The 14,319-nt window shown below is 35.8% G+C and overlaps 1 protein-coding gene across 2 annotated transcripts in view; it reads left to right on the forward strand.

The window, feature by feature from the left end:
- Positions 1-14,319, forward strand: part of FMN1 (formin 1) — a 130,062-nt gene that overhangs the window by 14,998 nt on the left and 100,745 nt on the right. For both annotated transcript variants that reach the window (XM_027716952.2, XM_027716953.2), the window contains one exon: positions 6,554-6,615. In XM_027716952.2, the coding sequence (XP_027572753.1) occupies positions 6,554-6,615 (62 nt within the window). The remainder of the gene's footprint in view (positions 1-6,553; positions 6,616-14,319) is intronic.

A 14,319-nucleotide genomic window follows, 5' to 3' on the forward strand; every position in this document is an offset into this window, starting at 1 on the left:
TTTCATAGAATTACAGAATAGCAATCTGCTGACTTAAAACTTTGTAAGGATTAAGATTTGGTGTTTGGGGTTTTTTTCTTGATCCTTTTTCGTAGTTGAGTTAATCTTACAAGGCTTATAAACAAACCTTATGATCAGAATAAACTCTTGATGCATTATGTCACTGAAGAACAAATTAGTCCTTAATTCTACCATATAATACCATTTAGATGATGATGCAAGTGGACATCATATTAGAAGAAATAAATCCAAAGGAGTTTGAGGCCCTCTTATTTCCTTTGAAATTTTGTAATGGGAGTCCAGTCATGTTTGTTACAGCTTCATGGATACTTCTTAGAAAGTAAGACAGTGTTAAGACTGTTTTGCATTAATTAAAGTAACTGATATTAGAACTTGTTAGAATTGCTCTGTGCATACATACCATCTATGATCTTAGGTTAGTAAAGTTATATTGTCTATATAGTCTGTCATTAAGTGGAATTGCTAGCATTTCCCATTTTCCTCACATCCTGGTTTTGGCCTGGACCTTAATGTTATTCAATACCACCTCACTTCATTGCTAGGGGTGGGGGGAAAGGGACTGTCTTTGCCTTCTGAGAAGGGCATGGCTTCTGGTTGAAAAAATGTGGCAGGAGAGGGGAAACTGTCTGCCATTGTTATTGTTTTGGTGTCTGTGGTAAGCCTTTTTGCATGTGAATAACCCTCTCTTTTCTGTACTTTCGTTATTATGATTGTTGCTGTTACTGTTTGTTTTCTTATCTCATTGCTGTTTCCAGTAAATTCTTCTTATCTCAGCCCATGATCTTCACTTTTTGTACCTCTGGTTCTCAGCTCCATCCTGTCTCAGCAGGAAGGGGAAGCAAGAGAGCACTGTGTGGTTTGAGAGAGTCTTAGTGGGGGGCACTGAGTTGTGGAGTAACGTTCCTAAGCCATGACTGCTCACTCAAAGTGGGCCCTTCATCATAGGACTCTAGTGGTGGTGCAGAGGTCCTAGAAGCACTTAAGTATTTAGAGTTATTGGCCACTTGTGTAATTTACTGCCTGCTGAGAGACCGGGCAAATTATATTATATTTGCCTATCCTGTAAAAATCTCATATTTTTCCCCTCCATTCCAATTAAATAAGTAAACAACATTTGAGAATCGTTCGTGGAATAGGAAAAGAAAATATTACCACTCATCTCATCCCTAAAAAGGTGGAGTTCTGGGCTGAAGGAATTCTGGCCTGCTCAATTTCTTCTACGCAGTAAACAATAGTGATCATACAGACGCATGGTTCACATTTTGAAGTTCATCTGAATTTGTAACTGAAAAGATTAGAGATGTAATTTTTTCGTAATTCTGTTTTTTAAAATAAGCCAGCTCAAACTAAACCCTTCATTCAATATCCTTAGCACTTTAATATCCTAGCTTAACTTTTTCCGTAGAAACCATAGACCCAAACAGGCCCACAGAAGTTACGAGTGTGTTGCCTGGAGTCCATTTTTATCCTAGAAGGCCAGGAAAAATGATAAAGCTGAACAATAGGATGGACTTGCTCATACTCAGGTATCAAGGGCCTAATAAAACTAAAATATGCTGCTATTTTAGATACTTAGGTTTTATGATTATAAAGGGTAGATTTGAGCAGTCCTGTGTTACACATTTTATTTGCAAGGTTAGCTTTCAGCGCAAAAATTTTAGAAAACGTAGTGCTTTAAAAATTAACCCAACATATTGAATACATCTTCCTTTTTTTTCAAATTATTCTGTGTTAAAGCTTAAAACTCATAAAGTACAGTAACTATTAAAAATATATATACTTTTTATATAACTTAATCAGGATAAGAAATTTTTCTATATTGCATTACCTTTTTTTCCATATGCAAGTTCGGTATCTTTTTGGGTTCCAGGTACTTTTTTTTTTAATTGCTATTCAAGAGAATACGAATAAAACCTCCTCCTGTCATACCTGTACACCCCTAATGTTCTGTAGCGTATTTGTACTCTCTTTGCTCTAGCAGATGTTGGTGTATAAATGGTTGTAGGATTTGTCTGTTGTTTCGCAGTGTGTGATACTTAGTTGTTTCACACAGTATATGTCTGTGATTCTATAATGAATTCCATGTCTATCACCTTAGAGCATTTTAAGTCTTTTTTCACCTCATACTTATTCACCCATTTTTAATTGTTTAGTTTTGCTTCTTCAGCTTTTCCATTTTGCTTCAACAATAATTCTTTTATCTGTTTACATACTGTGAAATTACAGGATACAGCTACTTCCTCTTTCCAGTGGGTATTTTGTTAAAACACAATTTTATTTCCTTCTTGCAGCACATTACTTGGGTAGATGTTAATTCCATATTTTAACTGGAGCATTTCAAATTTGTAATACTTAAAGAAAATATTATCATTTCCTGATGTACTGGTATAATTTTAGTCAATGCTATCTTTATATAATTCTTTTTGACAACATACTTTAAAATCATGAATACACTGATATAAAATATGACAGTTACTTAAGGAAGATTATGCTATTTGCACTGCTTCTGTCTTTGCAATGTTCAATGCTATAATAATTTTTTTTAAATCAGATAAGATACTAATTATAATTACTTTTTTCCTGCAATTACGTGTAGGCAGAACTAAATATAGTATGACTGGCAGTAAAGTTATGATACTTTCTAATATCGACCGTATCAATGGGTGGCAGAACAGGTTATGAGTCTAGTTCATCACTTGAGAAATCGTTTTATTTTTTCCCAAGCACCTTATAATAACGTACAGCTGAACAAGGAAATGTAAAATGTGTATGTTACTATCAAATAACATTTAGCAAGCTATTTGTTAGGGAAAAAGTAAGACAAAAAACTGTATTAAAATAAAAATGTAGATGAAAAACTAATGAGATAACAAGTTCACACCCAGAATAAAAGAACAATATCTCTGTATCCAGAAATTCATGAATTATAGTTTGACTTCAGGAAAAAAAAAGAAAAAGGTTTTTAATGGAGTACAAAATTGCCACCAGTGGAAGCAGCTAATTTTATACTTTCTCAGTCTCCTCCTTCAGATCTTCAAGAAACTAGAGGTCTATTTTCTCGTCACTAGAATACATATTTACTCATTATGGAAATGATTCTTGATTCTTTTGTTTTAATCATAGTTGTATTTATCTATAGTAAAAAATAATATTTCAAACAAACAATACCAAAAAAGAGGACAGTAATGATCTTACAAGATCCCTTCCAACCTGAGCTGTTCTGCAGTTCTGTGATTAGAAACTCTTTTTCCATGTCAGTCTTGAATGTTCTTGAGGTAAGGGAGCACAAGGAAGTGAGGGGTTATACAGTTCAGTTGGAAACTTGTATCTCATCTGGATCTGAGAACCGTCCACATATATTCATGTGTCTTTAATAAGGCTGGATGAGTTACAGTGATTATGTATGAATCAGGCTGGCTACACGCAGAGCCATGTCAGATCTATTAAGCTGTGGCGTTGTTAATTTTTAACCTATACAAATCGCTCATCGATATGTTGGTATTTCTGGATTGTGCTGTAATCTTCGTGAATCTTTTTTGTGAGTTAAATGGAATTTGAGAACTCAGTAGTTAATAAAGCCTGACCTATATTTTATTCCAAATACAGACATCTTCTGTTAACATGTCCTTATTGTTTACTTTGCTGCTGTGATTTTACCGGTCTAAGCAGCATCCCACCACCATTGCATAAACTTTATTATTCTGTTGCCAATATATTAACAGACTTTTGGAGTTATTGGAATTCAGTTATTCTTTCTAGTCAGATTCTTTACTGTTTTAATGATTCAAATTGCCATCTCTGTGTGCAGGATATTTTCTTAAGAAGTTAACTATCCATGTAGAATTCTACTAAAGAAAGGTGACTTCACAAAACATAGAAAAGGAGTGGACATGAGTTACTTTATATAATGCAAAACTATAAACCAGAGTGTGATTTCTTTTTCATTATAATGTCTTGCACAGAAAAATAAATGTTTACTTGAGAAGAATTAAAAGGGTACTTTGCTGGGTGTCAGCTTCTATCCAGTAGATACTGTCTTCTAGTTAAAAAGAATATAATGGTAAAAAGAACGAAAAGAAGCTTATGCTCTAGTATGTCAGTTTATATCATAGTAGATAATCTATTAAATATGTTACAGTATGTCAATTTATGATGCACTTGCTTTTATGCAGTAGCATTGTTTTAAGTAATTAATTAGGAGTATTAATTCTTATAATCTAGTACTTTATAAGCATATTTTTAAGGCATAAGTAAACAATAAAAGAATTGCTATTCTGTACCTTATATCTGCTTTAGAACAAAATTTAAACAAAACAATCTCTAGAACTTATTTCAGAGCTTTCAGCTAGAAGTAATGAAAAACATGTGCTAAGTTAAATACCTTTAAATGGTGGTATCTTGCAAAATGCCTGTCACAAAAATGACATACACTTAATATTTAAAAGATTTCTTAACTTTATGCTGTGTTAGATTTCATTCGTGGGGGTTCTTCCATCTTTCTCTGACTGCACAAACATTTGTGCCAAAATAAAAGTCAGCAGCAGAAGGCTGGGAATGGGTAGACGTGAAAAATCTGCTTCTGGTGCTAGTGCAGCTCTATGTCAGCATATGTGAATTATGAGTCACCCAAATCCCAAAGAATTTTAAGCATGTGGCAATCCTACATAGAAAGTTGACCTTTTGTTAAAATAGAGTTGTATCCTTCTGTTAGCCAAACTAAGAACTGATTGTTAGCAGCATTTTCAAAGCCTGTTGTTTGCTTCAGTTATCATGTGACCTTGAAGAGCTAAACTTCAAGTCAGGATGTTCGTGAGGTTCATGCCCTGCAAACTGAGTGCTTAAGCAGCTGAGGTGACAGAAGGGTCATAACTTTTTCTGGGGACCTGAGGCAACAGTTTGTTAAGTCCTGTTTAGGTGAATGGATATGCAGAGCCCATGTCCAGAGGGAATATCAACCAGTCAAAGGAATTAACAGCAGAAAATTTAAAAGTTCGTAGACCTAACTGGTTGTGATTCCAGCAGAGCTGTCAGGCAATTTTCTCTTGCTGGAAAGCTCTAAGTAGAGGCCTGTTAGAGAGGAAGGAGAAGTTTAGATAGATACTATTACTAGCTGGAATCACCCAAGGTTTTTATTTCGTACCTTGTAAAATATCAATCCCTTTTCCTTCTTACTTTGTATATCAATTCAGCTGCTTGCACATAGCTACACCTGTGTTTGAAAAAAATAGGTTTACATTAAAAGCTTTGATGTCATGCAGATTTCAGGGTGATGATGAGGTTGTCTTTTCTTTCCTCTTTCCTTCATGTGCTCTGAAGAGATAAAAAGAAAAAAAAATGAAAAAAAAAAAAAAGCACCTAAGCATTGGAATATTTTACTACTCTGGTACTTTGGTCCATGCTTTGATACTTTAATGTTCTGCTGCTGAATAAACCATACAAACTCCTTAGTGTTAGAGAACATTGACAGTAAAATTTAAATTCTTTGGACTATTTTTAATCTTTGTTTAAATTAGGATTTAATTCCTCTTTTAGTTGAGGAAGCAGAAGCCAAGCCAGGGAACTGGAAATACACTTCTGAATTTTTAATTTGGAAGCAGATAGAAGTGGGACTTTGATCATCTAAGAATGAACTCCAGTTGCTTGTTTAGGAGGGCTGTAGTTTCTGGGCCAATGTGTTATAGAAGACAGGCTTCTCTCAAACCATTACACCAGTATATCAAAAGTGCGTATCTTTCTTCATCTGGCCAAAAGTATGGATTGAGGGGAGCCATAGCATGAGACCCAGGTTCTTAACATTACAGCCATCACTAAACTGCATAATCAATGCCCAGCCTTCTCATTTTTCCACTGCTGATTTGAATTTCTCTGGCTTTAAGTTTCATGCTTTTAATTATAATACCTTTGGATTTTGTTATATTCTCACTAAATGGAAGAGGTATCCTGTATCCTATTCACAGTATCCTGTGAAGATACTTATACTCTGTAATTAATCTTAATCTGACAGAATTTAGACAAAGAATTCTTTGTATCTCTTGCTGTTGGGTACCTTTTCAGGTCTTCATTTGCATTTGTGATTTCTATTTTATCCAGTTTGACTGTGTATAGTGATTGTATGTTCACAGTTCCATTTAAATTGTTATATTTAATGCATGTTATTTTATCATTTGGGGGGGGTGTGCATTCATGTGTATGTCATAATATTCTGTCAGTTCTACATTTATCTGCAGAACTCAGCCAAACTAAAATTTTGTGTTGTTATTCCAGTCTGCCATATCTTCCCACAGTTTTCCCCTCTCAGCATGGAAGACCTCTTTTCTTTATCCTCTTCTCTCAGAAACACCATGGAAAATCTGGTCATGTGGTCATAGAAAAAAATACTAATTACTGTGTTCAGATTTTCTTTTCTATCACCACTGTAAGAGGTCATTTATTTGAGAGCCTACATCTGCCTTCTGGACTCAGTAGTGTTGTATAAAATATACTGAAGATGGCACATTGTTTTCTGACTCGAATGTACTTTTCATTTTTACAGAGTACCAAGCTGCCATTTTGCATTTAAAGAGGGAACACAAAGAAGAAATTGAAACATTAAAGGTATACTTTTGTAATGATTTTTTTCTTTCCCCAACTCTAGTGCATTTTACAGATTTAAGTAGTGCAAACATACTTTCCATCAAATGTTAAGAATTAATTGTTTATTTCTAGAAGTTGTTTTCAGTTGACTGCCAACTCAGCTAAAATTGATCTTAATCTATAAAATCTATACAAACACTCATATATGATGGGAAAAAGCAGTTTTACATGTTTCCTGTTTATAGTTTTCCTTATTGCTGTGCTCCTAAATTCTTCCCTCTAACTCAGCAGTGCAGTACTTCTACACTGGTACTGGCATTTAACTACTCGATCTTTCTCAGTGAAACATAGTTCTGTAGAAACAGTTTTCCGTAATTTTAGAATGAAAAATAAGCATTTGTGAGACTCTTTGAGGTTTTGCATTGAGCACTCTGTACTGATATTTCCTTTTTTAAAGTGTAAACTCGACCAACTTATTGTCAAAATCAGAAATAACACAACTTAGTGTTAAAACTCAGTTTCCTTTGGCATGATCGACTGTGCTAAGCAAAGTGAAATATTACAAGGAAATGTTTTTATCATAAAAGCAGGAACTTAGATGGCAGTATAAGTGAATTCGATGAACACCCCTGGTTTAAAATATATAGCATCTTCCTTTTCTCACCAGTTATAATATATTCTTGAGCATAGCTGCACAGTGTTCTAATACAGGTCCATATGCTAAATCCTTAGTATACAGGTCATCAGTTACAAAACATTCTGTATTTCTTTTGTCATCATTAAGGCGAATAGAATGGAAAATAAACATTTAAAAACACAGAGATTCTGATAATTGAGCACACTGATACAGTGCCTATGTCAGCAGATCACATAGAGTAATCATCAGACTAGCACAAGTACAGTATTTGTATTACACAGTGTTTATGTCTTTGTGCCTGCACAAGGGCCAGGACCTAATGGACATAAAACCTATGAAGTTGAGAAAGCTCAGTGAGGTCTTTGAGTAGGCAGGTGTGGAATAAGGTAGCAGCTTGTGGAGTGTGCAGCATCTCTTAAAATTCAGCACAGGGAAATGCAAGCTAGCACTAAATACAACAGTAACATACAATAAATATTATCAGTAATAACTGTTAAAAAGAAGAGTGTTGCTTTCCCACACAAGAACAGTGGATGGATCCAAGGGGGATTTATTCATTTTGAGAGGATATTTCATAGAATACATAGTCTCAGTGAGAGAGTAAACTGCGTGCTTCTCCAGCAACCCTGGAAATAGTAGCAACAGAAGAGACAGGTATTGGTAGGCATCCATGAAAAATCACACATCTCTCCGATGACACCTTTCATGAAAATAATGTTCCTCTTGAGTATTTTGTCTTCCATAAAAGTACATTTGAAAAACATAGGAGGAGAAGTAGATACTGTGATTTACTGCTCATACCTTTGAATGACATAAACATTCGCTTTATCTGGGTTATTTGAGTTTTTCTCAAATATCATGTCTTATTGATAATTGTGTTTATATATTGTCTTGTTTAGTAGTACAGAAATTGTGAGTGGGTTGTTTCCAGAAGTGTGAAATCCTGATGTAACGTTCAACACCATAAAATCTCACCATTCTATATATGTATGTAAATACAATTAGAAAAGAGATAACATGCAAATATCTGCTGTCCATGATTAGTAGAAAATTTATGGAGTTTTAGCAGCTATGTCCTACAGATCATGTTCATCTTCTTATATTTCAGTTATTTTGCAATTATTTTATGTTGGAAACTACACTGTGTAGTTTCAAAGGCAAATTACAAGAGGTGATATAAATGTTTTGTAGGCCTTCAGGTAACAGCAGTGAAGCGAAAGGTCTGCATCATGATGATCAGAAAAATAATTTATTAAGAGAAAGAATACCTGTGTTTATTGTATATGAGACATAATTCTAACAGATTTTTTAATTTGCATTTTGGAGTTACTCATAAGTTAATGGAGACTGTGCACTGTGTTTGTAAGTTTGTAAGATTGATCATTCCTGAGATACAAAGTGATCTTTCATTTTACAATATAGATAGACATAAAAACTTCCTGTACCAAAGACCAGTTGAATATCCTGTCCCAGCAGTGACCAGCAGTGGGTGCTTAGAAAATATATAGAAGAAATGCTGACTGAAAGAGTAATGTCTTCTTCCTGTAGGGTGCTTTTTGTTTTGATTGGGGTTTTCTTTTGGCAGTTCTGAGTGTCTTCATTGTCTCTTCCTTGTTACTTCTACTTCCACTGCCTTCATGCCCCTTCGTCATCACTGTATCCAGGAGGAAAACTATTATTTTCCATAATCTTGCCAGGCACAGATGTGAGACTGATTGGCCTGTAGTTCCCTGGGTCTTTTTTTTTTTTTCATTTTTAAAATGTGTTATGTTTCCCTTTTTCCAGTCCGTGGAAACTTCACCGGACTGTCGTGACTTCTTAAATATAGCCACTTCCTCCGCCAGTTCCCTCAGGATCTGCAGATGCATCTCATCAGGTCCCATGGACTTGTGCACTGTCAGGTTGCTTAGATGGTCTCAAACCTGATCTCCTTCAGCAGGCGGTTCTTCATTCTCCCAGTTCCTGCCTTTGCCTTCTGCAATTTGGGCATTGTGGCTGGAACACTTGCTGGTGTTCCAAAGCAAGAGCTGTTGAGGACTTCAGCCTTCTCCATATCCCAGGTAACCAAGTCTCCTGTTTCTTCCCAGAGAGGGCCCACATTTTCCCTAGTCTTCTTTCTTTTATCACCGATGTACCTATAGAAGCTTTTCTTGTTGCCTCTGATGACTGTGGCCAGATTTAATTCTATCAGGGCTTTATCTTTCCTTACCAGATCCCTGTCGGCTTGGACAGTTCCTTTACAGGAATTGTCCAAGTAAGCTCTGTAGGAGCCACCCTTGGTAGGCTTCCATTTTGTATTTGAGTTTGTCCAGGAGCTCCTTGTTCATTCACACAAGACTCCTGACATTTTTGCTTGACTTTGTTGGGATGCATCACTTCTGAGGTTGAAGGAGGAGATCCTTGAATATTGACCCACTTTCCTCTGCCCCACTTCCCTCCAGAGCTTTATCCCATGGTACTCTACCAGGCAGGTTTCTGAAGAGGTCAAAGTCTGCTCTCCTGAAATCCAAGATAATGAGCTTGCTGTACGCCCTCCTTGCTACCCTAAGGATCTTAAACATCACCATTTCATGGTCGCTGCATTCCAGTCTTCCCTTGAGCTTCAGATTCTCCACCAGCCCCTCCTTGTTTATGAGAACAATGTCCAGCATAGCACCTCTCTTCATTGACTCCCCTATGACTTGGAGAAGGAACTTACCATTGACTCATTCCAGGAACCTCTGGAGTTGCTTGTGTCCTGCTGTGTTGTCCCTCCAGCACAGGGACAACACAGTTATCAGGGTGATTGAAGTCCCCCATGAGGACTGGGGTTTATGAACAGGGCTTGTGAGCAGATAGGCTGCTCCTATCTGTCTGTAGAGGGCCTTATTTGCTCAGTATTCCTGGTCTAGTGTCCTGTAGCAGACCCACACTATAACGTCACCTGTCCCTGCCCTCCCTTTATTTCTGATCCGTAAGATTTCAGTTGCCTCCTCATCCATCCCCAGGCTGAGCTTCATGCCCTCCAACTGGTCACTGACATAGAGGATAACACTGCCTCCTTGTCTCCCTAAAGAGGTGAGGGCTACCTCCCCTACCTGTTCTTCCTAAGAGCCTGTATCCTTCCATTCCCAACACTGCAGTCATAGGGGTCATCCTAGCACATATCCAAGATGCCGGTAAGATGCAATGCCCTGCAGACGTGCACATGTCTCTAAACTCTTGTTCATTTCCCATGCTACCTATAGAGTCATTTAAGTTGGGCCTCCAGTGAAGCTGACTTGCTGACTGGAGTGGCTGGAATTCCTTTGTGCTGCTCTTAAGGTGCTCTTCTGCTGAGCTGTGACCCCTCTCCGAGCTCTGGACATCAAACTGGTACATGTGGGATGATTTGAGGTTCCCCTCTCCCAGCAACTTCAGTCTAAAGCCCTGTTCACCAACTTGGCAAGGCTATAACAGCAAAGTTCATTCTTTATGTCACCAGCATTTGCACTGGAATGGAATGCATTAGAGAAGACTATAAACTTTTTCTGTATACTGTCTTTCTTGTAGCTTTTCATTATTTGAAGGAAGGGAAGGAATTATTTCAATATAAAAAAATATTCATTACCATATACTGGTGTACAATATTATATAATGTGAAGTATGGAACTTTACATTATAAAATTTCATATGGGAACATATAAGAGAGAAGGAGAATTGTGTTGTGATTTCATGTAATAACTTGTTGCATTTTATTCTTTGGGTATAACAGAAAAATGGTAGATACCCCAATTATTGGAAATGCTTGGGTTAAATATATGTAGTGGCTTTTAAGTGAGAGATAATTCACTAACTAAAGTTTATTCTTTAGTAATAAGAAGTGTCCTATACCTTTGTACTGTTTCTTTTTGTAGTTATTTTCTTTCTTGAGTGTGTGAATGATAATTCCTAATGGATTTTATTTTTTAGGATTTGTTATCACTGTGTTCATTTCTTATAAACTTCATATGGAATACCCAGAGTGCAACTAGAGCTTTACCCATATCACTAGTTTGTAGAGGCTCATGCTGAATCTTTAAGACAGTGAAATTGCAGTGAATGTAGAAGTCCTGAAGGATGTACAATCACTGGATAGGGAGGGTGAATGACAGTACTGTATTCTGCCATCTTTGTGTTATCACCAAAACTTGGAAGTGTTCTTCCTTTTTTTGATGTCACTTGAAATCAATTTTAGTCATGTAATGTGCATACTAATTAAGTTTACAACATGTATTACACCAAGTCAATTATTGATGAATCTCTACTGTCTCATTGCATTAACAATCTGCATAACTCATAACTTAAAGGTTTAGTTAATGTATATAATTCAACTGAATCATCCACATGAGATAATGTTTAGAAAGGGTAATGTAGTTGCTGCATTCAAAGGATTTCTTGAATTTTTCTTTTAAAATTTACAAAAAAATAACTAATATATTTTTAAGATACTAAACTACTTCTGTTCTCCAATGTTAAATGTTTTGCTTTTCCTGCTTGTGCCGCTAGATGTCAGCTAAGTGTTTCAGAAGCAGTTCCCAAAAGATGTCACAGTTTCTCTGTACATGTGCAAATTTCATACTTCTAGACTGTGAGAGTATGTGTGTTGGTGACATCCTGCCCACTGTTTGTTTATCTGACACAGTCTTAGTTTTAGGTCAGAAATTAACTTGCACATTATGGAGCTAGAATTGAAGTTGCTCAATAGATAAGTAATCACCTTCATAGTATTTTCCCTACAGAACCAAGTCTTTAGTGTCTGATAACCAACTCAGAAAATGAGAACGATTTAACATTAAATCAAAATAATGTAAATAGACTACTGACTTCTGAAAGAAGGGAATGTAGTTGAAGGCAATATTCTGATTGCAGTGCTTAATATTTAACCCAACACATAGCTGCACAAGGGTGCAGCATACTTTTTTTTCTCTAAGTTTATTTCATAAAATGAGTAAAAATTTAAGTTTTTTCCCTAGTATCTCCTTGTTCCCTTTAACACAAGGGTACCAAATGTCCCTTCATCTTCAGTTCCATGGAAGTCTAACACTGCTTTTGGAAGATGGAATCAAAGTCCTAAGCTATTCTATAACCCTGTACACTATGCGTGAGTCTTTTTCTCCGATACAGGTTGTTAGGCTTCCACCAACTCACTATATCTTTTACATATTTCCTAACTGAGAATAATAGCATCTTTAGCTATTAATCACAGGTTTTTATAATAATAACATTACATGATGCATGTCATATAATATACTGTAAGAAATAATAACTATAGATAACTTAAAAATGATGGGATAAACATTATATAATAAAATAATATTTCTAGGTATCTCAAAGTATCTTATGACAAATTTTAGAAAGAAATACCTGTAAGGTTACAGGTTATGAACATACTTAAGAAATAGTGAATGGTAATGCAGCTGGTGTAAAACTGCCCATGACATTATGAAAAAACAAGCTGGCCTCATTTAGAGAAGAATGTATCATGAGGTGTTCATAGTGACCTCTGTGGCCTCCTTGGTAATGTTTGCATTTTTGCTTTTTTGTGAAGGTTCCAAGAGCTGAAATGTAGAAGTGGCTAGAAAGTAATTTCCTTTTCACAGAAGAACTTGTTAATGTTGAAAACAATTTCATATCATAAATTGAAATTAAAGACCAGTGCCTCAAAGTGACCCAGAAAATGCTGAAAAATGTGGAAGAAAAAGGAATGGGAAAGGGAAAGTCATAGACCAGTCAAAATGATCTGATAATTTAAAAATTATTTATTTTTGTACTGAGACCAAAAAGACATAAAAACATCTATGTTTTTATCAAGTAATAAACCTTTACCTTTGTGATGACCTTTTCATCCTTTTACAAAGCTGTTTTTCTGTGTCTTGTGCTTCATGACTCCATTCCTGGCTCTGTGTCTTTTCACTTTCCCATTCATTTTTCCTCATGGTCAGTATGCTTACATTTATGAATGCTTCCATTGCTCTTTAATTATAACATGAGTATAACAAAAGGTGTTGCATTTTGAAATTTGTAATTCAGCTGTGGGAGGCAATGGTGAATAGTGTTGAAAGCTGTTGTATGTCAGAATGCTTATGAAAATATCTGTTTTATAGAAGTGGGTGATTGCAGTTTTATTTTGACAATTTCAAATATCTTTTACTTACATGTAAATGTAAAATTTCATTTCAGCTTCAGAAATTATATCAGAAATTAGATGTTTTAACACCAAATCAAAAAGTTTTACAGTATTTTAATTTGTCTAAATCTTCTCTTTTTTAGATAGTCTATTACAGCAAGTTCTCTTTGAGCAGATTGAATTGAAAAAAAGTCTGACCTGGATACTCTCAGGGATCTTTATTATTCCTTTGTGGAAAAAAGAAATTTTTAGAGTTTTTTTCCCCCCTTCTGGTTTGTGTGTACAAATTTGAATTCTTGCATGGGATAGGGATGTCATGATTTGTCAGCAGTCACTGTGTTTAGAAATCTACTATTAAAATATGGGGGTCAGTGACAAATAGTGTTGAAAGCTTTATATGCCGCAGTACCTAAAACATCTAACTAATGGATATATGCTGAGTTTTGGTGATAAAATTTTGCTTTAGGATGCTGAGATTGTTGCTTTTAACTTCTGAAAGATGAAATGCATCCATAAGGTGGCTTGCTGCTTTTAGTGTTCTCTGCTGGATTTTCATATCCCAGCTTGCATGTGTAGAAGAAAACCTGTATCATGTATGCTGCTTGGTCTGGTGGAGTTGCAGCTCAAAGGAGCAGCCAAGGTCAGCAAGGGTTTATTAGTCTTTCCTAATGAGCTGTTCAGGCTTTTCAGCATTTCCATGTGGTGAACTGATGAAGGTCTCCCAGCTTGTGGTTAATTATTGATACTAATCTCGCCTAACTTGAAATGTTTCAGTCTTCTGTGTTTAGCTGCTAAATGTATGGTTTTACCACTGTGTGTGTACTGTGTGCCTTTATGAATCTTCTTCTTGGTTACTTTATCCTCCTGAAGGAATTTTCCCTGTTTGCTGCAGAGCCTTTCTGCAGTGCAAGAAAGGAAAACATAAAGATTGGAAAAAACATAACATTTTTGAGAAAGAAGA

This window comes from Pipra filicauda, unplaced genomic scaffold (assembly GCF_003945595.2).
Source record: "Pipra filicauda isolate LSUMZ 115617 unplaced genomic scaffold, ASM394559v2 scaffold145_size1923396_pilon, whole genome shotgun sequence".
Classification (NCBI taxonomy): Eukaryota; Metazoa; Chordata; class Aves; order Passeriformes; family Pipridae; genus Pipra; species Pipra filicauda.